This window comes from Thunnus albacares, chromosome 3 (assembly GCF_914725855.1).
Source record: "Thunnus albacares chromosome 3, fThuAlb1.1, whole genome shotgun sequence".
Lineage (NCBI taxonomy): Eukaryota > Metazoa > Chordata > Actinopteri > Scombriformes > Scombridae > Thunnus > Thunnus albacares.
The window spans coordinates 31,171,062-31,197,154 of NC_058108.1; the positions used below are offsets into that span (position 1 = coordinate 31,171,062).

The 26,093-nt window shown below is 38.4% G+C and overlaps 2 protein-coding genes across 2 annotated transcripts; one reads left to right on the forward strand and one right to left on the reverse strand.

The window, feature by feature from the left end:
* The first annotated feature begins 14,216 nt into the window (after positions 1 to 14,216).
* Positions 14,217 to 19,752, forward strand: LOC122972424 (protein CutA homolog). Its single transcript, XM_044339526.1, has 7 exons — positions 14,217 to 14,312; positions 16,035 to 16,100; positions 16,527 to 16,675; positions 17,260 to 17,319; positions 17,531 to 17,576; positions 18,890 to 18,939; positions 19,251 to 19,752. Exons 2-7 carry the CDS (start codon positions 16,038 to 16,040, stop codon positions 19,348 to 19,350), a joined length of 468 nt encoding a protein of 155 aa, XP_044195461.1. The 5' UTR covers positions 14,217 to 14,312; positions 16,035 to 16,037; the 3' UTR covers positions 19,351 to 19,752.
* Positions 19,753 to 21,692: 1,940 nt separating this feature from the next.
* LOC122977382 (somatostatin receptor type 5-like) lies at positions 21,693 to 24,153 on the reverse strand. Its single transcript, XM_044345531.1, has 2 exons — positions 23,314 to 24,153; positions 21,693 to 22,506 (listed from the first exon to the last, which is right to left on the reverse strand). Exons 1-2 carry the CDS (start codon positions 24,103 to 24,105, stop codon positions 21,805 to 21,807), a joined length of 1,494 nt encoding a protein of 497 aa, XP_044201466.1. The 5' UTR covers positions 24,106 to 24,153; the 3' UTR covers positions 21,693 to 21,804.
* Positions 24,154 to 26,093: the final 1,940 nt, after the last annotated feature.

Sequence of the window (26,093 nt, forward strand, 5' to 3'; positions counted from 1 at the left end):
GATGATCTTTCAATAAAAATGTAGATTTTAGAGCACCCCAGGGATGAACTGAATTTCAAATCCAGAAACTGAAGCTTTGCTATTGGCTGACCAGAGAACCCGCCACCAGGAAGTATTTTCCTCATTGACACTGTGTTAAGGTTTTCTTTTAATGATATCTTTAACATTTCTTGACACAAAAACACGAAAGCGTCCTTGATAACTCAACAATCTGATAGGGTAATGTTAAGGCCATCAGTTTTAATTATTTCTCCTTTGATTCTGTGAAGTAAAGTTATATCTGAAATAAATGGTAAATGGACTGCATTTATATAGTGCCTTTCTAGTCTTCCAACCACTCAAAGCACTCACACAGTCACACACTGATGGCAGAGGCTGCCATGCAAGCTGCCAACCTGCTCATCAGGAGGAGTTTCTAATCATTCACACACACTTACACACTGATGGCACAGCCTTCAGGAGCAATATGGGGTTCAGTATCTTGCCCAAGGACACTTCACCATGTGGACTGGAGGAGCCGGGCATCGAACCGCTGATCTTCCAATTAGTGGACGACTCGCTCTACCTCCTGAGCCACAGCCACCCAACAGCTTTACTTTTTCGTAACATATATCATCTAGATGCAGTGTAATTATTAGTTTAACTGTACTAGATATTTGATATATTCAGTAGATTTATCTTTTTATGACCCTATTAGTGTAATATCAGTGTTTTTCTTAGAATTAGAAGTTATAAATACTGAATTGAGAGTACACTGAGGAGTTAAGGAGATAGTAAACACATTTGTGTAATCCAGTTTGAAGTATTTAATTGTTAAGTGGGTGAAAATTAATTTTAGCCACACTGTAAAAAAAAAAGTTATTTCACAGAAATTTACTGTATTATTTTACAGTTTTTTTGTTTTTTCTACATTAAATGTAAATGCCATAAAAATATTTTTTATTAAAAATATTCACCATAAAATAAAGGCTGTAATTTGGAATTTAATATAATGGAATATTATAGTTTTTTTTTAACAGTATTATTCAATCACTTAATGGTCTTGAATGTTACATTACATGGAATTCTATGTAAAAATACAAAAAATAAACATTGTATTGATGAATGTTAAAATTTCTGTTTTTTACAGCAGAACTTTAAATTTAATGTAAAAAAATGTAAACATAAAAAAAATGATAAAAAATGGTAAAAAGTCTGGCAGCAAAAGTTGCCCAACACTTACCGTCAAATAATGGTAAAAAAAACCCTTTAGTTATTCTACAGAGAATTTTAAAAAAAATACAGATATTTACTGTAGACATTATCTGCATTTTTACAGTCCAACTGTAAAACTGTAAAATAAATATATATATATATAAAATATTGCTAGAATGTTAAACAAATGTATAAATGTGCACAAAAAAATGAAAAACATTGAAGAAATACCTTAAAATTACCTAATTTAAATAAAGGCGTGTTTTATACAGTATTTTCTTGTAAATTCATAGTTTATCCTTAAGGATGCCCAATCAAAGCACCGATTTCTGGATGCAAAACACTAACAAATTACCTAAAATTATATTCAAATTATCCTCCTTTAACACCCATTAAAGGTATCTTGAGAGCTTTGGCCTTTAATTGTATGTGATTATCTCATCTATTTACAGTAAATTCCTGGTAAATATTGGTTTTATACTGTACAAAAAAATAGGATCATGTGGAAATGGCTCACAAAAACATAATTTCAATAATCATTACTTTATATAAACATTATTTGAAAGTAATTACAAGCAACTATCCAATATATCAAAGGATATTTTTTATATATTGTATGTGCACTGCCATCATTCTTCAGAACCTGCCACTTTGAGGCTAAAGAGAGCTATTGTATTTAGGTCTTGATGCTTATTGTATTTAGGTCTTGATGCACCTTGGTGTTGGTGCTACATATCAAAACCAAATGGTGATAAAATGTATGTTTGTTGTATCCTATGTTCCATCCTACTGCTAAGGAAAGCCTAGGGCTGAAACTTGTCTGTTTTTTGCTGCTGTGCATCATTAAAAAAGTGATATCTCTGTTTCACCGTGGGCAGGGCTGATCGATCCGTGTATGTGTGAGTGTGTGTCTTCTGAGCGGAGCAGAGGAGAGACAGTAAACCATGTGAAGTACTCGAGTTGGCAACAACTACAGTCGTAAGTGTTACCGTGTTACAGTTACCGTAAGTGCAATAAAAGCTCCGTGAGTAAAAAGCCAATAAGAGTATTTTAATCCACGCAAAAGATGGACAGACGGGGGGGCTTTTAAATCACAATGTTACGATGGTAGAGGCTCAGTGGTTGATGACTGTCAGCCACTGGTGTTGGACGATGGCATCGCCCATCGGCCCAACCCTACTGTATACTCAGAACATCCCCCTGGGTGTTCTCAGTGTCATCTATAACATCTTTCTCAATTCATTGTTTTTGGAAAAGCTCCAACACTCTGCATGAATGACATCACAAATTTGAATTTTAGCAAAATAATTTTGGGATGTGGGAGCAACTTGTTCATGTTCACTAACATTTTGAACTATCTTAGAGCATGGGATGGGATGGGACATTGTACTGACACAATGTACAAAACTGTTTTGCTTCTATTGATGTCTGTTGAAGTAATTTGAATGACAAAAATATAAATCTGCATTGAATGGATTGCACAATATTGTAAAATGTAAGTAAAAGAAATTGATATAAAGGTACTTTTACATAGACCTTCTGGTTTTTGTACATTCAGAACCCCATACATTAATAGGGAAATGTATGTAGATATATTAGATAGTTACTTTTGAATACTATCAAATAATGTTTATATAAAGTAAACCCCATACATTAATGGGAAAAGCCTGTAAATATATTGGAGAGTTGCTTGTAATTACTGTCAAATAATGTTTATATAAAGAAATGATTATTAAAATTATGTTTTTGTAAACTATTATCACATGATCTTATTTTTTGTACAGTATAAAACCAACATTTATCAGGGATTTACTGTAAATAGATTGGATAATCACATAAAATAAAAGCCTAAAGCTCTCAAGATAACATTAATGGGTATTAAAGGATGGTAATTTGAATGTAATTTTGCATAATTTTTCTGTGTTTTACATCCAGAATTCTGTACTTTGATGGGGAGTTCTTGTTGATGGATTGGATAATCCTATGAATTTACCAAAGATTACTGTAGGAAAACAAGGGTCCTCATTTAAATTAGGTCATTTTAAGGTAGTTCTGCAATCTTTTTCATTTTTTGTGCAGATTTTACATTTGTTTAACATTCTAGCGATGTTTTATAATGATATTTTATTTTTATTTTACAATGCAGGCAATGTCCAAAGTAAATATCTGTATTTTAAAAATAAATCTCTGTAGAATAACTAAAGGTTTTTTACTGTTATTTCACAGTAAGTGTTTGGTAACTTTTGCTGCCAGACTTTTTACTGTTTTTTTATGTTTTTTTTTTTTTGTTCTGTTTTTTTTTTACAGTGTGCTTTAGATGGTTAAAATGTGTCTGTAGAGAGTCAAACATTATCTTCTGATACACAAGTTAAAAATCAAAGTGACATTTTGAATTGTGAAAGACACCACAGGTGATCAAGAATGCAGAAGCTTTATTTGATAAAAGACCCTTGTCAATTAGCACATATTATTGGGAGGGAGCCCTATGCATAGCATCCAAATAGAGATCACCAAATAGAGAGTCATAGACACAGCCTTGACACTTGTGGTGGTGGAACAGTGGAGGGGTAAAGCAAAAAAGTAATGTACATGGCAGTGAGGACAGAACAGGTATGGTGATTTAAATATCCTTCAGCTAAGATGATCATTGGACGATAGGAAAGCCCGAGAAAAGGTTCAGGAGAGATCATTTGATCATAAATGATTGGTTGAGCCCCACAGTGATGATGAAATAGAATTGTCTTCCTGCTTGAACTTGTGCTAAAAGCTTCATTTGTGAAAACCCAAATAAAAATCCAGCCCTACAAAATAGCCTCGCTTAACAGTATGTTTGTTCCATTAACTCAGTTTTACAAGACAAGGATTGTAATTAAAAAAAAAAAAAAAGGCAATGCAACATTGTTGTTTATTTAACATTTCTGTTTTAGTGGCCATTTTCCACAAGTCCAAGCTTGCCGTGGATTCAACTTTGTCAGCTTGACTACCCGTTTCTGACCTATTAACCATTATAGCATTCATATCTTCACTCAAGTCCTATTATAACTGGGAAATACACATTTTACATTCTTAATAATACAGAAAAAAGCAAACAAACAACTAATGTCAACCAAAGTCTTTCATTAAAGGTAATTAAACCCATATTTTACAGATATAGTAATATATTATCAATACACAGTATTTTTTCTACCCTCGTATAGCCAATTCTGCAATCATACAACTGTTGTGAGTTGCCTAATGACATGAAGGCTTGTGAAAGTCATAAACAGGGGATTTGTTCCTATTTCTAATATCCTTTCCACACGGCATGCGGCAGGTCGTGTGGTGAGCTTTGAGAATGGACAATTAAACACTTTAGTTTAACTTAAAATCACAAAGGGTGCAAATTCTAATAGTAGGTGCTGTTGAAGACACTCATTTATCATAGAATAGGCTACAGATGGTAAAGCCAGGGAGCACATTTCATTTTTTGCATCCAGATTGCATTGAGTTACAAAAGTTGGTGGAACAGCAGATACCCTGGATGTGACGTCAGGAGCTCCGCTCTCCATGTGTGTCCACATGACAGTATAAAGCCCATAGTGAAACAGCAGAAAAACGCTCTTCAGCACATGCTTCACTGATCCTGAAGTTGACATCTTAGCTGCATATTTGAAATGTCCTTTGAGTTGAGATCCGCCTTTACCCACTTCTTCTCTCTCTCTCTCTCTCTTTCTGTGTTTCTCCCCCCTCTCTCTCTCTCTCTCTCCCTCTCTCTGGAAGTTAAAGGGCCAGTGGAGCCTGATTAGAATGCAGAGGAGGAAGGCTCTGCTGCAAATTGAAAACATATTGATTCTCCTCATGCTTGGAGGGAGAGGAGGAGCAAGAGAATAAGAAAGACAAGACAGGGAAAAAAAAGAGAGAGAGAGAGAAAAGGAGGATAAAATCTGGTGTTGAAAAAGAGAAAGCAAGACAGTTGCCCAGTGCCAGGAGCAACTTGTGTGGATGTCTCGTCTCTGTCACACACACACACACACACATATGCATTGTTTCAAATAGCCTACTAAGATAACATCCCATGGGTTGAAGGCTCCGTGGTCACTACTGCAATTGGGTCAGGGCAGCGTTTGCGCGTATTTGCGTGTGTGCACATCTTCTACATGTGAGCACATGCTGTCATGTCCAGCTGTGGTGGGGAGAGGCCACGGGATGCCGATGAGAGAGGACAGCGCATAACACGTACAGATGTGCTGACTGCACAGTTTCCATGGGAACAAGCCCCCCCACCCCCTCCCTACCCCCTTCAGCACCACCACCACCACCACCACCACCACCACCACCATATCCCTCCTCCTTCCATCGCTCCTCATTGCTCTTGCAAAAGCTTGACAAGCTCTGCTAATACGTCTCGCTGCGTCTTTATGTGTGTCCATGCATTCCTGGTAGAGCTCTCACATCAGCTACAGCTCAATCTATCTTGTTCTGAGTGCACGTGTCACAGGCTCTAAGTGTGTATGTGTGTGTAGATATTAGTATGTGTGACATGCTTGTCTCATTCTTTAATCAAAGATGAGGGCGAAGAGAAGAAAGTGTGAGGGAGGTAGTGGATGTTATCAAACAGAGTGGCTCTCTGTCTTGTGCACAGAAATAACACAAACACACACAGGGCAGGCATCGTTTGTGTGCACACAGACAATCACAGACGTCGCTGGTACCCTGTTGACAGGAACTGATTTATTGCGTATGTGTGTGTGTGTGTGTGTGTATGTGTGTTATAACTACCAGAGCTGATCATAAAGCACATCCTTTTCTTATGTTATGCTGTACAAAAGCTGCCATCATATGGTTGTCCACTGCTACTGCATGTTTAATAACTCTAAAGTGTTGGTGGCTATGGCGGGATACCAGTATTTGTGCATATTACATGGATCAGATAGCATTTGCATATAACTTTGTTATCCTGTACACACATCTATTGCATGTCTGTCCATCCTGGGAGAAGGATCCCTTCTCTGTTGCTCTTCCTGAGATTTCTTCCCCTTTTTCCCTGTTAAAGGTGTTTCTTTTGGGAGTTTTTCCTTATTCGAATCGAGGGTCTGTGGATAGAGGATGTTGTATTATTGTACAGATTGTAAAGCCTACTGAGGCAAATTTGTGATTTGTGATACTGGGCTATGCAAATAAAAACTGACTTGACTTGAATTATTTGTATTTGTCTCAGACTGTCAGACGGTGTGGCAGAAAATGCCAAAATAACAAGCAGTTAGGGTAGAAGTCACAGCATTTCTACATGAAGAAAACAACCACTTCATGATTTGTTTACACAAAAATAATACTTGCCCCGTGCGTGTGTGTAGAGTTAAAAAATAAAGTTGCATTGGCCGGGAATCAAACAGGGGCATTCCCTATGGCAGATGTCTCTCGTTTTACTCTCTGTTTTGAGTGTTTTGTTACAGCGATTGTTATTTGGGCTGCTTTAATTGTGCTTTAACTCCCTCATGCCTCTATGCACCTTTTTTTCTGCCTCTTTCCCAGTTAAGGAGGCTGCAGTGAGAAAGTTTTGACAGCATCTTGGGTGCAAATTCAGGAGGCTTATCTCCGCTCGGTTAGTGCAGTTACTGTCAAATTAAGTGCACCTGCAGAGCAGCTGCATCACACTAAACTGATATAGCAGCTTTTGAGTTGCATGTTTTACCTGCAAGACTCCTGTTTTAATGCTGTTCTTCATTGTTTGTGATGTGGAAATGTCAGAGAAATAAAAAACTTGTGTGCTGCTATTAGTTCAGTTATACAATCCAAACCCACCGTGGAGTGTCTCTCCTGCCGGCAGCTGACAGCTCTGCCAGCTGGAGAGTTGATCACACTGGACGGTAGAGGAGGAGACGCAGGGACACTGGTGCGCATCTGTTTAAACAGGAGTTTAACCGACAACAGAGCTGAGAGCAGGAAACACAGTCACTCTGCATCGCTGCTGTCCTCTGCTTCCATCATTTCGCACTGATTCATTTTGAAAGAGTAACAGCCAATGGGGAAACTCCAACACGGCTGGCTGACCAATGGTGTAACTTCATCACTCACTCACTCAGACACTTGCCCCGCTGTTGCGGTCCAGCCAAAAGTAGTGCCTTTCTATAATGTATAAAAAGACTAAATTATTTTCTTTATTACAGGTAAAATACACAAACTACTAGAATTAGTGTTACTTTCATAAGAGACCACTTGGATTCCTGTGAAGGAAGAGCTGGTCAGAAAAAATGCTCTCGCTGTGGTCCGTCAGAGAGGAGGGGATTCCTTAGACAAAACAGAGGTGTTTGGAGAGTACATCCCTCAATTTGAGAAATACAAGGGGAAGTCTTTCTGCTGGCTCCTTGAGAACATCAGGTAAACCATTTACCTACTCAAGAGTCATGAAAAGGAAGATTCTGCAGGAGTCTTCATGGCAGAGGGGCACAGCAAGGACAGCCTACTGAGCTATGCCCTCAGCTTTAGAGAAATCCAGTCTCTTCTCAGCTGTGACTCCAAAAAGCCGGTTGCGACAGCAGCAGCAGCATCAGAGGATGACCAGCTGATTGGTTTTGGCTCTCGTGCCAGCAACACCTGGTGAGAGATTTAGGACAGCAGGGATGATGGCTATGCAGCCTTTATACTGAAGAAAGGCTGTGCTCCAGGGACAAAGATGCACAAGCTACAACAATACCTGCAAAAGCAGCAGCAGCCAGCCTCAGACCCTCCTCTGATGACTCAAACCTCACATGCTCCTGTTTTTTTTTTTTCAGTCAAAAAGGTAAACATGCTGTCATGGTAACCAAAGTGTTTTAGTACACCAAAGGGGATAAAGTTAAATAATTGCTGTGGTGATTTTATTCATACTAGCCTAAATACAGTGTAGACATACTTTTAGGACATTGTAATTCTTGCCTGTTGGCATCACAGTGATGGATAAAGATGAAGAGCTGGAGAGCCATTCAAAAACCATTTACACTTCAGCTTGATTGCTATTAAATGTATTTTCTATACAGTCTATATTTAGTGTGAATGCTTTCAGCTTCACTATTGTTATCCAAATCTTTATTTATTAATGTGAATGCTGAAAGCATTCCTCAGGAAATGCATTTCTAGTTGAAATTTGCATTTCAACTTGTCACAAAACATCTACAGACTTTGGTGAAAACCCCACTTCCCCACAGAATAGTGAAAGGATGAAAAGTTTGACAATATTTAGTTAGACAAATTAATCAGAAAATTAAAAGGCCAAAATATGGCTCATAACCACATCAGATGTATCATATAGGAATATAGTCAACGCTAATTTTATGGTACAGAAAGTAATTTTATTTTTATAAGTAATTTACAATACCAATACCGTATTTACAATGCACTGGACTGATTTAGCCCGGGACTGTGCAGTTTACTGTGCATGACATTTGAGAAAAGAAGAATACAAGAAATCAGTACCACATTGTTTTGCACTATTTTTTTCAAAAGTGAAATCATTATTTTTTGTTTTCTTAAGATGTTCCTGGAGCTGTCTCACCACCATCCACTCTTCCTTTTAATTTTGTCCAGCTGTGAGTACTGTAGCTCCCCCAGAGTGAGATAATATTATCCATCAACAGCGCACACAAAAATCAATCAAAAATCAATTTTGTCACTTTTCCATTATGAACACACTAAACCTGTTGTACTAGTATACTGAATGAGTGATCCAACTGATGAATGAGCAGAATATGCTGAATGAAACTTAGATATGATATATATTACATTCTATGGTCTGAATATACGTTCATATTTCTATCTGCAGTGGATTGGAAATGTGTTTTACTTCTTTAGGGGAGATGTCAATCAAAGACAGTCTATACACTCCTAAGTAGAGGTCTAATCAAGCAAAATAGGCAAAAACACCTCTGTGGGTCTATCAATTGGAGCCTTTAAACTGGGAGAAAAAATAATTAAATTAAAAATATATTATTATGACCCGGCCTAAGAGAAACCCTGGCGCAACATGTAAATGACACTCCCTCTCCTCAGCTACCAAGAAACACCTTTTGCAGCCTTTAAATGTTTATTTCATAGTTGTGGTTTCAGGGTGAGTTAACAGCAAGACAATAAACAAAAGGGAACTAAAGCTAACCAACGTAAAACTAACTTAACAGAAACAGGAGAAAAGATATTAAACAAAAATGCTATCCACCCCTACAGAAACTGGGCTGTTCAATATATTTGCAAAGTTATTTACAATACTGTACACAGAAACATGTTGGCTGGTTGGAGGTGGAGAGAGGAGAGCCTGCAGGAGCTGGAGAAAGCTGGCTTTGAAATCCTGAGCTCTGGAGCCCAAACATTGATGAAACATGATGCCCTTTAGCCTTTAGGAATTGATTATAATTGAATAATAATTTATAATTATGCTCTTACTGAGAGGTGTTGCACAAAATTTTATTTTCATGACCTACAATCAAATGAACACGCTGTCTTGCATTTTGAATTGCAGTAATGCAACAGTGTTTTATTGTATGATCTGATCATGTGCAGCTGGGTGACCATAACGCATGATGTCTATTTTGAAAATGAAAGCATTTTAGTAAGTTTTCTTCAGGATGTACTGTGTTAAGTCTCAATAATGAGAAAGATCAATGGCACAGAACCAACAGCTAGCACGTCAAAGTAGTTACAAAAATGACCAGCAGGTGTCGCACTGTGTGAACCTCCACATCAACAGGTTTATACACTTAATGTCTCAAAAATAAATTGAAATATGGATATGTTGACAGCTAGACAAAAAAAAAAGTGAGCATCTTATGAAGCATCAACTATCGTGCAGTAAATCTGTTTGGGACACCTCCAGGTAGCATCAGTTAGAATTAAGCTCTCACTGGACTGTAGCCTCCATCAGCTGTGATCACATGGAGTCACTTGATAACTGGCAAAACACACTCAAAACACACTTCTGCAGACTGGTTAGAAATTCATCCCACCATGGTCTAGTTAAAAGAACCTTCTGGTTTTCATGTCTACTCAAGCAGACTGACGACGTTTGTACTTAGCCAAATCCCTGAGTAACAAAAAAAATATTATCATTTAATATTATAATTTAGCACAATTATGTCTGTAGCTGCTATCCATCCATACCTTACCTGAAGTGATTTTGAAATTCAGTGAAGAAATAATATCTAGGTATGTGTATAAGATAAAACTAAATATCTGTACATTTGCTTGTGTTTAAACTCATATTTAAATATACAATTGACACACATTCAAACAGTGTTTTTAATGTATTCAAAAGTGACCATCAAACACAGAACACTGAGCATCAAACAGGTTTAAAAAAAAAAAGACACGTAAATGGGAAATCTGTTGAAAATTACTGTTTGAGACCAAACCAAACAGACCAAAGTGTAAAACTCAGAATGCATCATGTATGCTCATCTGGAGCTTCACAAATGTGGGATTTTTTTAGTGAGGGGAAATCAATAAGCTCAACAACATACATAATTTAGTATAGAACAAGTGTTACTCAAAGTCCAAAATCTTTCAGAGGTCTTACATCTGCAGCCGGTGCCATGGAAGCCCCCTCCGAGTGCAGAGAAACATCACCTGAGCTCTAGTTCAACACAGAACATTAAATATAGAATTTGAACATGTTGAACACACTAAACTGAACTGCGGTCCTCGTTAGGGCAGGGACCTTAAAACGGCCAGTACTACAGACAGTCCAGCCATACATTTTTACTGTGGATTTGTCCCTAATTTTTTTTTACAGTTGGATAATGTTAGGAAGGGATTTATGGTTATTATGGAGAGAGGAGGAATAATTTTGTCCTCACCAACTACCGCTCACACTGGACCTGTGAAGACTGGTGGGAGGGTCTTTGGGTTGGACCACTAATGTTGGCCAGTCCCAATGAAGAAAGACGTTGACAACCTACTCAGCAAACACCTTGGGCAGAAGGACATGGTCAAGCTTGTGGACCACGACTATGCTGCTCTCATTCACAGCTCCTGTAGAGACCCAGCACGCTCCACCCAACCACCAAATAACACCTGGTCAAGCCAATGAATGCCAGGGGTCCGTTTCACAAAGCAGGTTCAACAAACTCTGAGTCTAATCCTGAACTCTGAGTTGATCTACTCTGAGATAGGAAACTCTGAGTTTCCGGTTCCAGAACAGCTGATTTGAGTCAGTTTATTCAACTCGGAGTAGTTTCACCTGGAGTTAAGCGCGTGCACCACAACTATAAAAAGCCAGCATCAATTGAGCCCCGATTCAACGAGTCACCATGGCAACAGGGAAGCGGAGGGCTGCGTTTTTCGCCCCACTAGGGCTAGAAATCTTAATGCGATAATACGGTGAGTTTGAACATGTTTTCAAAAAGAAGTGCAACACCGCTGCAGCTGCAAAAGAGAGGGAGACGGCTGCTGCTCGGGTCAATGCGTAAGTTTAAATGTGGTCCTTTGCAATCACAATAATATTACAGAGGAAAACTGCTTGATTGGTCGCCTATTAATTTATTTCATTTAGGTCCAATCCCGCGAGGGAGAAGCGCACTTGGGAGCAGTTTCGGATGAAATATAAAAACATTGTTCAAACAGGTGAAACCTCGGCATAATCTCGTGGGGGAACCTCATTTGATCATGTTTTACATTGTAAAGTAAATATTAAGTGGCTGTTTGACTGTGCAGTTGTTTTATCCCCAACATAATGCTGGTTTCACACACATAAATGTCTTCTCATCTATATCATGTTCTGTTAAATAATTAATCCTATTTAAACTAACACAGACTTCTACTCAGCCAACAGAAAGAAGGCAGATGCCCGTAAAACGGGTGGTGGTCCAGCACCGCCACCTCTAACGGAGGCAGAGGAGCTGGCCCTAAGCCAGAACATAGGAAGGCCAGTGGCTGGCTCCGACACTGTACAAAAAACTTCCATTTGCAAAGAAACACAGTGCAACACACAATATCTGGGATGTGAGAGCATGATTACGATTGGTAATGTTGCAAATGTAAGGACGGATTAGGTTTTGTATGTAGATGATGGACTGTGACGTGAAATGGTACCGCTCAAAAAGATAATTGTCTGGAAATGCTAGAACATTTATGCGCGGACTGATAACCATCTCTCAACGAATATTTAATTCTCTGCGCAGTAATGCTGCACCTTCATCCACGGGATCGTTATCAAAAGGACATGCCATGTTAGTGAAAAAGTCGCCACCTACTGTGCCTAATGAACTTCTAATATACTGACTCTGATTTTTTTAATGATTTTTTTAAATGACAGACGGCAGAACTAGGCTACGCCAAAACTCACCTGCTGACTGAATGAATGAGGAAATCAAATGGAGTGTGTGGCTCTGAAAGAGGGCGGAGACTGAGAGAAACTCGAGGTTCATTGAGAAAAACCTGGTCCCGACCAGGTTAGGTTCATAGAGTCTGTTACTACGGTAACTGACCGAGAGCTTAAGTTACCTCTCTCTGTGAAACAGGCTAGAGTTATCCCTCTTTCTCTGGTTTGAGTTACCTCCCTTTTTGAAACGGAAAACTCAGAGTTTCCCTCATTTCAGGGTTAACAAACTCTGAGTTTTCACTAAACCCGCTTTGTGAAACGGACCCCAGCTCCTCTTTAAACATGAGCCCAGAAAAGCTCCAAGTGAGGCAGCCACTCTGGCACTCTCTGACAGTGGGGAGTGAAACTAGAAATATGCCAATTGTTACCATGCCTGTTGCAGTAGTAAACCCACCTCCACCTGCTGAGACCCTGGCCACACCTCTAACCCGAAACTCCACTGAGAAAATTGTTAAAAGCATCATGGAGAGGCAGCAGACAAAAAGTCGAGCAATGACCATCCACTTCTTCTACCGGCATGGTCCCTTCAGATACTTCTACCGCTCCGATAAGGTTTTTAAAATATATGGTGCAGAAGGTCTGACAAACCCAAAAATACCCTTCAAAGACTTTGAAAAAGACAGAGTTCTTTCAGCGGGAACTGAATGCCACAAAGAAGAAGATGGAGGAGGAAGCAGGGCCCAAACGGTCCTCATGTTCACGCTGGCTTCCCTGGAGTGGTGGTGAAATACATTTCGTATGCCCAGGGAAAGTCTTTTCACTGTACAAAGATCAGGCCATGGGGAAGGAGATGACCTGGAAAGAGTTCCAGGAGTCTCATTTTTATGAGATGGAAAGACAGAGATGGGAAGTTGAAAAGGGAAAATGAGAGACAGGGAGAAGGAGAGTGTTTTGACATGTGTATAAATATATTTTGCTCATTTTGTCCTTATTTAAAAGTATTCAACTTTCTATTTAGTATTTTATAAGATTGCTGTTTTGATGTGTGAAAATGAGAAATTGTTCTATTTTCATAACATAAATGATACAATTTCAAGTCTTTCTGTGTATAGAATGAAACTGGTTACATTTGTTAGACCCTCTGGTGGCTCACTCATTTCAAACATTTGTGTTGGACTTTGTTCAAAGCCCCAGAAGTTAGTTTTCCTCTCTCAAAGGACTAGCAGAAGCTGCACATTTAATGTTCTAATATATTAGAGCTGCAACAATTATATGATTAATCAATTAGTTGTCAACTATTAAATTAATCTAATTAAACTATTAAAAATATTTTGATAATTGATTCCAGCTTCTCAAATTCCATTTTTTAAATTTTTTTTTTAATGTATTGTGTGTGTGTGTGTGTGTGTGTGTGTGTGTGTGTGTGTGTGTGTGTGTGACCTAGGACCACTGGTTCTATGTGTTTGTTCAATATTATGACTGTTAACTGTTGTCAAGATTGTTCAATAAATAACATTTAATTCATTAATGTCTACATGTCTCATTAATACAATTTCAATTTAAATGTGTTCAGACCAACCGTATCAATGAAATGCGACTACTAAGTCTAATAAATACATTGATGACCCTGACAAAGAAGATAACATGGTTTTTTTAAACAGTACTTTGCCTTAAAAATCATTACAATGTCTGGTAGGTTAGTTTTCCCTTCAGCTGTGCGCGCTCCCGCGAGGTGCACGCAGTTCTCGGCAGAACTCGGCAGAACACCGAGGCTGATTTACGACAGTTTCTCAAACATACTTCCGTCACACTTTACGGCACTGTATGTTGCTTGCAGCCAGGCAGGTGTGAGACGGTAGGCTTCCCAAAAATCACCTTAAACAGTTCTAGCTTTATTCTGCTGGTATCGAACAATTTGTCAGGCGTTTGTTGTCAGTTTGTCTTGCAGTGTTGCCCTTTTATAAACTCTGTAGTGCGTCTGCTAACAGCTAACATCAGCTAACGTGCTAACAAACACGCCCCTAAGTTGGCTTAACATGCATCTTGTAACTTAGTCACCATTAAACTAGAAAACTGTGGCTGTTTTTGCCTAACACTTGAATGTTAAAGTGCTATATGATTTCTACAGTCTGTTTATATTTTGAGAAATGTGAAAGCATGTTAAAGAAATAAAAGACCCAGTGCATACACCGCTACTGCAGTGCAGCTCTGTTTACAGATATAATGGTGGTAAACAGGAAAACCCTGTTTTTTTACGCAGCATATTTACTCTTTCTGTACACCTACTATGACACATGGTTTGACGGTGTAACCCTGCCTATCAGACAAAGTGAAAATAAAAATAAATACTCCAGTTTTTGGTTTTTATAAGCAGTTCTAACACATAAAACAGCGCCGTAATTACTTGGGACACAAATATAGAGTTTCATGTCTGTAATTCAGAGAGCAGGAATCAAGTCCTGAGGGGTGTAGCTACTACGAAGCGAGATTAGTGGGTTAGTGAGGTATGTTTAGCCTAAAGCCAGGGTTTCCAGTGTTACGAATGTGGCTCTCTTTTAACCTGGCTAGATCACCATGGTAACCTATGCTGCACACTTAACCTGGTCAGGAGCAGGTTATGTTCCGAGTTTCACTTTAAATCGGCTATAAAAAGCATCGCCCTTTCACTGACTACCTGATTTGCAGCCAAGTCCGTTTAACACTGCTGGTACTGCAGTTATTAGATCACTGGATTGATTGGTCTTTTATCATACTTACTGTAAAAGAAAAAAACGCTAATAAAAACTAAAAACTAATGAAAAAAAAAATACTTTGAACAACAACAACAACAACAACAAAAGAAAATCGATTATCACCTATTGGTGTTTATCACAGATAATATTCAATTAATAATATTAATTTCACTTTGATTTTACCAAAAACTAAAGTGATTTCCACGTATCCTTCATTATGGGACAGAGTCAGACTTAAATGCACTTTGTGAGTATAATGTGTAAATCTGCTGCATCAAGTTTAAAGTTTAAGAGTTACATGATCAGCAATTCCTCTCTCCTCTTATTTGCAGCAATAATGTTGCTTTTGCTGTGATAGTGTATTTATATTCTTCATAGCTCTCCGTTATAATGACCTGTCCCTCCTGACTGAGGTAGGCGACATGCGATCGGTCAATTTTGTGTGGAAGACGAGTCAAATGACGCATCAAACGCCCCCTTTTACGGGAGCGTGCACAGAGCCTGAAGCAGAAAGCCTGGATTAACAAAGAAAGTTGATGATATTCATGATACCACTTAGTGAGTTTAGGGTTTGTCGAGCCAGCTCACACAAAGAAAGCCTGCGTATGTTGAACTTGCTTCGTAGTGCAGCCCTCTGTTTTTCTACACAGCATATTTACTCTTCTTGAACACCTACTATGAAACTTAGTGTGGAGGTATGGAGATAATCCCTCCGATTAGATAAAGTCAACGTATAAACAAAACTCCAGTTTTGAGTGTTTAACAGTTCTAAGACATAAAACACTGCAGTAATGACTGCGTGCACATGTTTTTTGTCAACCATTATATCATATTGACCTGTTCAGGCAATGCGCATTGGACTGCCCGGTGCAGAGACACTGCAAGGTGGATCCTTAAAAGCTTGGATTTTGGTGAGTGTGCAGAGCATACAGATGCCTCTAACACGTCACACTCATTTCACTTCAGATTAGGGATGCAACTAACAATTATTTTCATTATCGATTAATCTAATTAGTCAGTTATTTTCTTGATTAATCGATTAGTTGTTTGGTCCCAACCCAAAGATATTCAGTTTACTGTCATAGAGGACAAAACCAGAAAATATTCACATTTGAGAAGCAGGAATCACAGAATTTTTTCTTAGAAATTACACCAAGCAATTAATCGATTATCAAAATAGTCTGCAATCAGTTTAATAGTTGGAAACTAATCATTGCAACTTGATTTAAGATACTTTGTTGATGTTTGTTGATCTCATTGCTTTGCTTTAATGTATTTGGACACACTGCTGCCCTGTTGTTGTCTTGGTTTCATCCTCTTCCTCCTCTTCCTCCCAGACAGTCCTCCTGAGTGCGTTTATGTTCCAGCTGCTGAGGACTGTTGGACTGAGGGCGTTCTCCATGGCATCTGAGACCTACACGTCGGGCACACACTCCGCTGCCTTCGTCACCTGTCCTAACGACACAGTGGCTAAAGAGTTGGCCAGGTGAGACAATCAGCGACGCACATTTTTAGAAAACTATTATTTCTTTTATGCTTATTTTTATTCGATTATACGACAGAATAAAGTCAAGATTTTGTGAATCTATCGTTGATTTATCCTCCTTCTCTTTTACTGACTAATGTCATCTCCTGTGTAACTGGAAATCTTTTTGATGACACTGCATTAGTGCTGCAGTTAATGATGAACTAATTATTTTTATTATCTATGAATCTCCTGATTATTTCCTTCAATTAAGTGATTAATTCTGTAAGTCTGTAAAATATGAAGCGATGCATCACATTTCCCTAGAGCCCAAGGGGACATGATCAGATCATCTAAAATATTAAATTTACTAGAATGTCTTATGCAGCAATTCTCACATTTGAGAACCTGGAACCATCAAACATTTGCTTGAAAAATGATATGAAATTGATTGATTAGAAAAATAGTTGCAGATTAATTTTCTGTTGATTGACTAATAAATTAATCTGGAACACAAATATATAGTTTCAAGTCTAATTCAAACAGTATAATGCTATCATGGGTAGTCGTTTGTGTCTGATGAATTGATTTCTTCTATCTCTCAGGGGTATTGTGCAGAAGAAGCTGGCTGCCTGTGTCAACATCGTCCCAGCGATCACATCTGTGTAAGTTCTGAACGTCGGTCAGAGGCAGCTGCAGAGTTGTCTGTGTGATGCACGTTTGTGTTTTCTATATGTACAGCATGTTTTTAATTAAAGACAGAACATAAATGAAGAGTTTTGGGAGACAATAGATTACATAAATAATTTTGTCCTTTAAAAATTGGACGTATTAGATGATAAATTGTCTAAAATTGCGTCTTGTGTCTCCTGTCAGATATGAATGGCAGGGGAAGATTGAGGAGGACAGTGAGGTGCTGCTGGTGAGTGTTGACTACAGTTTGTAATATTTTAGGCTGTGTAAAAGTTTACCCTAAATGCAGCTAAACTCTATTTCTACAACTCAAGTTAAATTACCATCACTGCACACTTTTAATACAAATAATGCATATATACTACAGCTGCAACTATTACTATATCTGCCTCTACTGCTATGTCTACAACGACTACAGCTACAATTTCAGCCACAGCTAACAGTAGGAGGATTTTATCAGTACAATTATTTATATAATACTTCTTATCGACAATGATAATTATCAATAACCTTATTGATATTTCTCTAACAACATCTGTATTTTTTGACAAAACACTGTGGCTTAAACTTTCTGTACAAGACTTAATTTACATATAATTTTACAGTTTTGGAAATTATATAAATATATAAAAATAGATATTAATTAATTACAAGTCTGAATGTTTTGGCTTTTCACTACATATGAATTTAACCTAAAGAAACAGGACTATAGTAGAGCTATAGTTGTTGAGGTTAGATCAGCAGTGCTGTCAGTGGAGAATCCAGCATCTCTGCGGCTTTATTTAGTCTCTGCTGTCACTGAGTGAGTCAACAAACCATTGTTTACTACCAGGAAATGATACAAAACTTGTGCCATCTGAAGTCAATATGACCATGACTTTAAAATGTTTCCGCCAGTTAAACTTATCAAAGAGAACAATAAGTTTTTCCAAAAATTCAATAGTTCATTTTTTATTGTCTGAGATGTTGCTGGAAGTGTTTCACCACCAACCACAATTAGTTTGTTCAAACTCTGAATAGCTTCCATTTTTCCCTTTAACATTGCATTGTGGGAGAATAGTGTCAGCAGCAGACTTAAAATCAAAAAGTGTTTTTTGTTAAATATACTCACTGTTTTTAGTAGTATACATAATTGCATCACTTTTCAACATGTTACCTACTGAAAGTCTTCCTACAATTACTATGTAGTGTTGATTCAGGATACAGTGCTTATGTTGAACCCCAACCATCGTTATCTTGTATCACTTGAAGAATACAAGGCCCGAGCAGCAGCAGGAGAGGCTGGAAACACACTTCTTTCAACATATGTGCATGCTTATGTCAACATAAAGCATGTTGTAGATACATGGTAGTCTTTTTTTGTCAGGGCCTTTTTTAGACTCACCACCATGAGATAAAACAAAAAAATGCCTCGATCCACACACATTTTTATGATGGCAGATATTGTGTAGTCTGTGCTTGCACACCGTTTAAAGACTTCTGTTGTTAGTCTGATGTCTGATGAAGTCAGTCGAGCTGACCCAGTGTTTCTCTCTTATTTAGATGATTAAAACAAGAAGTTCCAAAGTGCCTGCTCTAGCTGAATATGTCCGGTAAGTTTATTTTTCAAACCAAATACATAAAATGCTGTCCTCCAACCTAACTCACAGGGGGAACACTGTGTCGATCATTTTCTCCCATTAAGGCCATGACTCATGCAGTCGGACTATGGCTTTAATTACTGCTGTTTGTGTGCCTGTCTGTGCACTCAGTCAACTTGTTCATAGTTTTTTCTCCTTTTCTAATGGAGTAAGGTATGTATTGGAGAGTCCCCTGATCAAGCCAAGTCGTTTATGTGTATCAATTTGTATGTTTTACATATGTTTAAACAAATAAAAAATCAAAATCAAATTGTCTCCTCCAGTTCTAACCATCCTTACGAGGTAGCCGAGGTCATCAGCCTTCCCATCGACCAGGGGAACCCGCCTTACCTCAAGTGGATAGGAGAAGTTGTCCCTGAATAAGGATGGACTGATGGATGAGTGAATGAATTAATAGATGGATGGATGGATGGATATGCAAACCAATCTAAACTAATGTGAAATTACACATACTGTACCCTATTTTCAAAATGACATCCAATGCTTGGACGCACTCTGGCCACTACTATCCAAATTGGTAATGTTGTTACAAACTAAGGCTTACAAGACAAGACAGGGCTCATCATGTGAATTTTTCAGTGACACATCGGGTGTTTTGAAATGATTAAAACTGTTATGTTCTCTAAAATATTTCCATCATTTGAGGCTTGTAAGTGGGTGATATTTTCTCCTCTAGAGGGCAGCATTGTTCCTTTATATTCAAAGTTAACCAAGACTGTGCTACAACTTGTGAGTTGCTTGAATAAAGAACCATTTTGCAATAAAGCGGAGGATTATTTTTCATTGGGTTTTAAGTCTTTCTCGGTGAACATACAGTTAAGAGTTCAGCTGCACACATGTCATATACATATTACATATCACATACATATAATTACTATGTACAGTAGTGCAAGTGACATGATTGCACACACCACTGGATGTTACATATGATGAACATATTTACATTACATTAGCATCTGTAAACATTTATTTAGCCCATTTTTAACAAGTTACACATGACTTTAGCACTTCACTAAAGCCCGGACAATAAGCAGATGTTTCAAATTATTTTGACTTTCCTAAAAAGCTACAAACTGCATGGACACTTGTGATCACAGGCAACAACAAGCCCTGTAACCTTTTGCCTTGGATTTCAATTTATGGGCCTTAAAGAACACGTAAGACAAACTGAAAAGACTTCAGCACAAAATATTAAATGCACAGATGTTTTAAGCCAAGCCCTTACTTAGCGTGCTGATTGTTAGACCTTAGATAAGACATGAAATATAGAATTCACAATACACTACTATTACAATCATCATAACCATCCAGATACTTCACATCGACCATATATACAGTTCAACATAGTGTGCAGCTATGAGCATAAAGCAGGGAATGCTTTGAGAAATGTTTTTTGATTAAAAAAAATCACTTAATGGGGATTTTTAAGTGTGACAAAATGTAAAAGATCTTTTTTTTTCTCCCTTCACAAATACATATTGTGTTTTCTATCATCTTGAGTGTTAAACTCAGGTTGTGAAAGAGTCAAAAAAAAGAAATAATTCCATATTAATCCGAAGCACAACTCAGAGTTGAACTGTCACTCATCCTGACTTCTTCATTTAAATGTTTGAATTAAGTGATATATAGTAAAATATAAGTAAAATATACGCACAGCCACCAGCTGTCTACACAGTGTGTCATGTTTTACATTTAATAGAAAATTTAAGAAAAATAGGAAATACTGAAACAAACAGAATCCCCCAAATCTAGTTAAGTATGGCTCTAAAAGACATTGTTAGACTTGCTTCTCTTGACTTCTTGACCTCTGTAAACCCATTCAGAAGGTCACTGGTATTATTCTCATGTGTTGTTGCTATTGCACATCTCAGGTTGTGAGCTAAAGCTGTCAGTTATCCTTAATTGGAGAAAAGAAACCACTTTGTTACTTTGAAGAAATGCACTGACTAAGTTACCAGTCAGTTCATCAGTCAGTCATGTGCAGCTTAATGTACTGTATGTATATACACTCACACACAGTATGGACACTGTTACACTGAAGTTTCAACAAAATCACTAAATAACAGACTGAGATGTCTTTGTGAAAACAATATAATTTACCTTCGAGAGCCTATTTTTAAAAGTCAACGCAGTAAAAGTAAAGTGTAAACATAATTGACATTTTTCATTCATTCATTAGTCGTGTCGTTTCCCACCGGGACGTGATTCATACAGTGCATTAGCCATTTCTGAACAAGATGTTACTGATTAATTAAAAGAAGTGAGAGACAACATAACGGGAATAAATAAATATAGAGAAATGATGGTCTTTTGCGTAGGACTTCACTTAATTAAAGTGACTGAAGCCTCCACCCACCGAATGTAGGGTCACGTCAATCAATTTTTTCATGACCATCTTAGTGTAAAATCTGGGTTTTTGTTAATTAAAAAGGACCAAACCAGTGTTGCTGTATGTTTTTGATTATTTACTACAATAATGAAACACATAATTATTAATTACTATTTGATACTATCCTTAATATTACTTGCACTTTATCCAAGGCGTAGTGTTAGTTCCATTGGTTTTAATCCCACATGGTTGACATCATGCCAACATTTATATTTTTGTCAAAGTTTCATTATTTTTACAATTATAGAAAAAAAAACATTTGTATTGATATTGGCACCCTATTACATACTGCAAAAAGTCCTCAATGATTTGCACATTGAAAAACAGTCACTCCAAATGATTCAACACTGAACCTGCAATCTGTAGCATCTGATGATTAGAATAACTGTCAGAAATACATTGAATGGCAGGAAAGCTGATAACACCGGTTACAGATAGCTGATTTCAAGCACTGAGTTTTCATTCATGAATGCCTCAGGTTGTGACCTGTTGCTTCCACTGTTAGTGGCCAAAGAGGACACTGCTTCAGCAGGATCAAAGCCTTTCCTGGCCTGTTCTCCGTGTTTGGCACTCTGACCTGAGTGCTCCAGCTCAGGCTTCCCCCTGGTGCCTTCTGTCACCCCTCTGCTGTTTCCATTTTGTGAAATTCTGTGTATTTCACTCATCTGTATGCTTCCCTGTGTTCCATTGATTTCCTCCTCTTCTTCTTTTACACCGCAGTGTTTCCTATGCATAACGGTGGCTCCTTCGCTTCTTTGCGTTTGGTGCACGACGCCGCCCCACTCCTCCGTGGGTCGCTGCACCTCGGTGACGGCCTTGTCGTTGCTCTTCACCCTGCGTGAAGTGCGGCACAGGGCCTTCCTGAAGCCTCTCTTGAAGTTGTCGGACAGGAATCCGTAAAGGATGGGGTTGGCGCAGCTGTTTGCGTATGAAAGCACAACTACAAAAAAGTAAAGCCCCCTAAAGTCTCCGGGCAGGACCACCAGGAGATTGACGATGTTGAGGACATAGAACGGTAACCAGCAGAGGACAAACACCGCCACCACGACAACCACCATCCTGGTGATTTTACGCTCCGACTTCCTGCGCCGAGAGGATGTGGCCTGTGCCCGTTTTCCAACACTACGTACCTTTGAAAGAAAAGATACAGAACTTTTTACACACTTTTATGTTAAAGACACAGTTCACTCAACTAGTAATAACACATTTTCTCATTTACACTGGAAAGACACTTTCCTGTTAAGTTTTTGTTATATTTCAATGCTTTGAGTAGTAAAAGTGTTTATATGACCTCCATTATATTTGGTGGCAACAGAGCAGGGATGTCAGAGATTAATGTCTCAAAAACAGAACATGTAACCAGAGCTAGATATCTCTACTGGTAAGGGGAAAATATGCTTTTTTGTCATTTGGATTAAACTGATCCATTAAAGGAAGTACAAACATTTGTAGAGAAACACTTTTATCTGACACATCATTGTTGATAGCATCACCTTTATTTGACTAAATATTTAGAGTATATTTCTGCAAGTAATCAAATAGGTTTAGCTTAATATGTCATATTTTTGTTGAGGATAATTTCTCTCTGATTTTTTAAATGATATTTTTTACAGTATTAACAGAGTCATAGGATATCCATTCTGGCACAGTGTGTTTTTCCATTATGTTTTGTGCAAAAATTGCTTCTGTACAAATGCCCTCCAACATCATTAGTGATCAGAGAACAGTCCTATTATCAAGGATGTTAGTGTGCACCAGTTCTTGCAGTTCGTGATGAAAGCTGTTTTTGCATTAAAGCTGAGATAAAGCTTTATTTGGAGGGATTTCTTTGTGAATGAGCACAAATTCAATATTTTTTTGCAAACAGCATTGGCATAACACTGCATAATATAATCATATTATAAAAAAACATATCTGTATTACTGTAAATGCTGTACCTTGATGACAATCAGCAGGTAGCACAAGCAGATGACCAGCAGGGGGAAGAAGAAGCCTACAGTGCACGTGTAGACGATGAAAGACGTCTTCCACACTTCCGCTGGCTCAGGCCACACGATGCTGCAGTTCCCAGCATCTTTCAGTATGTCTGCAAACACCACCACCGGCAGCACCACCACGAACGACCCGGCCCAAACCGTGGCACTGATGGCCTTGGCCACTCGGGGGCGCCGCCACCAGGACGAACGGATGGGGTGAACCACGGCCAGGTAGCGGTCTACAGACATCACAGTCAGGCAGAATATGCTGGTAAACTGGTTGATGGCGTCCACTGTCAGGACCACGCGACACATCAGAGAGCCGAAGGGCCAGGAGAACAGAGCGTTCTGCACCGCCAAGAATGGCAGGCTAAGCATAAACAGCTCATCCGCTATGGCTAAATTGAGGATGTAGATGTTGGTGACCGACTCATTCTTGGTGTAGTTGACAATAACGTGGATGACCAGAGTGTTGCCCAGCAGGCCGACGACAAACACGAGCCCGTAGATAAGAGGGATGAAGATTCCAGCTAAACCAGGGAGGGATCCAGGTTCGGGTTTGCTGCAGTTCTGACAGGTGCTGTTAAAAAGGAAAGAGTTGTCGGTCTGGGTGAGGCTGAGAAGAGATTCAGAGGAAGTGGAGAGAAGCAGGAAGTGGGAGAGGGCAGGGACAGAGTTGTTGCTCCAGGTAGCTGTAGGCAGCAAGGAAACCTGGGAGGCCTGGATGAGCTCCATGGAGGCGTTAAAGACCATGAGGCAACGTAGGTCCCATCAGAGATAGATCAACATCCCTGCAAGCAAAGGAAGGCAAGTTTATTTAGCACATTTCACATACAAGGTAAATTTGAAGGAACATTTTGGGAAATACGTTCGAGTTAGAAGAGAAGGAGGATTAGTTTAGTTTAGCATAAAGACTGGAAGTAGAAGGAAACAGCTGTCTGTCCAAGGTTCTGGGCAGACGAGTAAAATGTTGTTGATCGTTAAGAAATAATTACATTACGAAACATCCTCTAAAGCTTGGCTAAGGTAATCACCTCTCTCCTTGAAAATCACAATTTTTTATCATTCTGTTGTAGATTAAAGAGAGAACCAGTCTAGCTGTGTCCTCCTGCTTTCAGTCTTTATGCTAAGCTGATTGCCTCCTGACTCCAGCTGCATACAAATGAGAATCTTCTCATCTCAGCAAGAAAGCAAATAATCATAGTTACCAAAATGTCAAACTCTTTACTTTAAAGACTTGGAATAAGAAATACAGCATGAGATATACAACTTTCTTTTAACAGAAAGAGAGAAAACACATGAGAAATTAAAATGGAGAGACAAAGACACACCTTGACTGAGATATCAGGGATATAGGATGTGTACGGTCAAAACGGCTGCTGCGGGTGACAACGTGGTCAACGGTCAAAAGTTTTAAAAGTTTGGTCCGATCTCATCCCGGTGGCTTGTAGAATACTAAACTACTAATCAATTTAACAGCCTTTCTTCCGTCATAACAAAAACAAGCCTGCACTGGAACAAAAACATAGCGTATTGACTTCTATTAGTACAGGACTTGTTTATGAAGCCGTCCTGGCTTCTTAATAACCATGATGTTGCATGCAGGCACACCCTCATCCCTCACAGCGATGGCTAATAATTGGTGCTCTGTTAGGAGTAAAATGCACTGACCTATGGAGAAAAAAAATAACAGAGCTATATATGTCCTCCACAACCTTGACTTAACTACATTACTGTGAGGATAATGGAGAGAGAAAAGGGGGGAAAAGGAGATAAGTCAGATATATAGACTACACAGACAAACTGGCGAAATGTACGATAAAATACTGAAACAATGAGTTAAACAGTCAGTGTGTTTATGCAGTATATGAAATATTTCCACAAACAGAAATTGGATTTGGAGAGGCATTTGACTTCAAACTAAAGGGCAGCAAAGACAAAAACATCACTACCTCCCAGTTATCTTCTCTGTTCAAACACACACACATATATATATATATATATTGTGGCACATGAATCTTTTTCCTGTAGGAAAGAACCAGTGAGATGTACAGTATGTTTTCTTTCTAGGCTGCCAAATGTAAGAGCCAGAGGTCAGAGCTTCAATTAGTAAATATAAATGCCAGAGGATGGTACATGTTGTGTAGCTGTGAGATGTCCTCAGATGCTTGTATGTATATATATGTACATATACATATGTATATATGTATGTGTGTTGCAGATTTAGAATTTTGGGGTGTTTATGAGCTCATAAAACCTGATGTGAATCCACGTGAAGTACAAAATATTATATTATAAAATACGGAATGGCACCTAAAACTGAGACCCGAGCCTGACTTTTGCAAAGCTAATATACGACAAGGCGAATTCATTCACAATTCATTGCACTGTCAATCAACAAGCCTGCAAAGTGTTGTGTATAATGTTCAGTTTATACGCTGTAAATAAATAAAATAGCTCGGTATAATTTTGTACAGTAAATGTTTCTATGTTCAAAGGACATTTTTGCAAAACGGCTCATAACCTTGTCCTGTGATTATGCATTATGTATGATTCTTTGGAGGTTATTTTCTGTGTAAATATTATTCCAGTCCAGCCTTGTGACTAGAGCAATGATATGTGGGATGTAGCATGGCCTGTATTTCATGAAGCATGACTATCACTTGCTGAGGGTTGAAGAAAAGTATTAAAACTTAAGAGAATATGACTGATATATTCTAATAGAAAATACACATTTGATG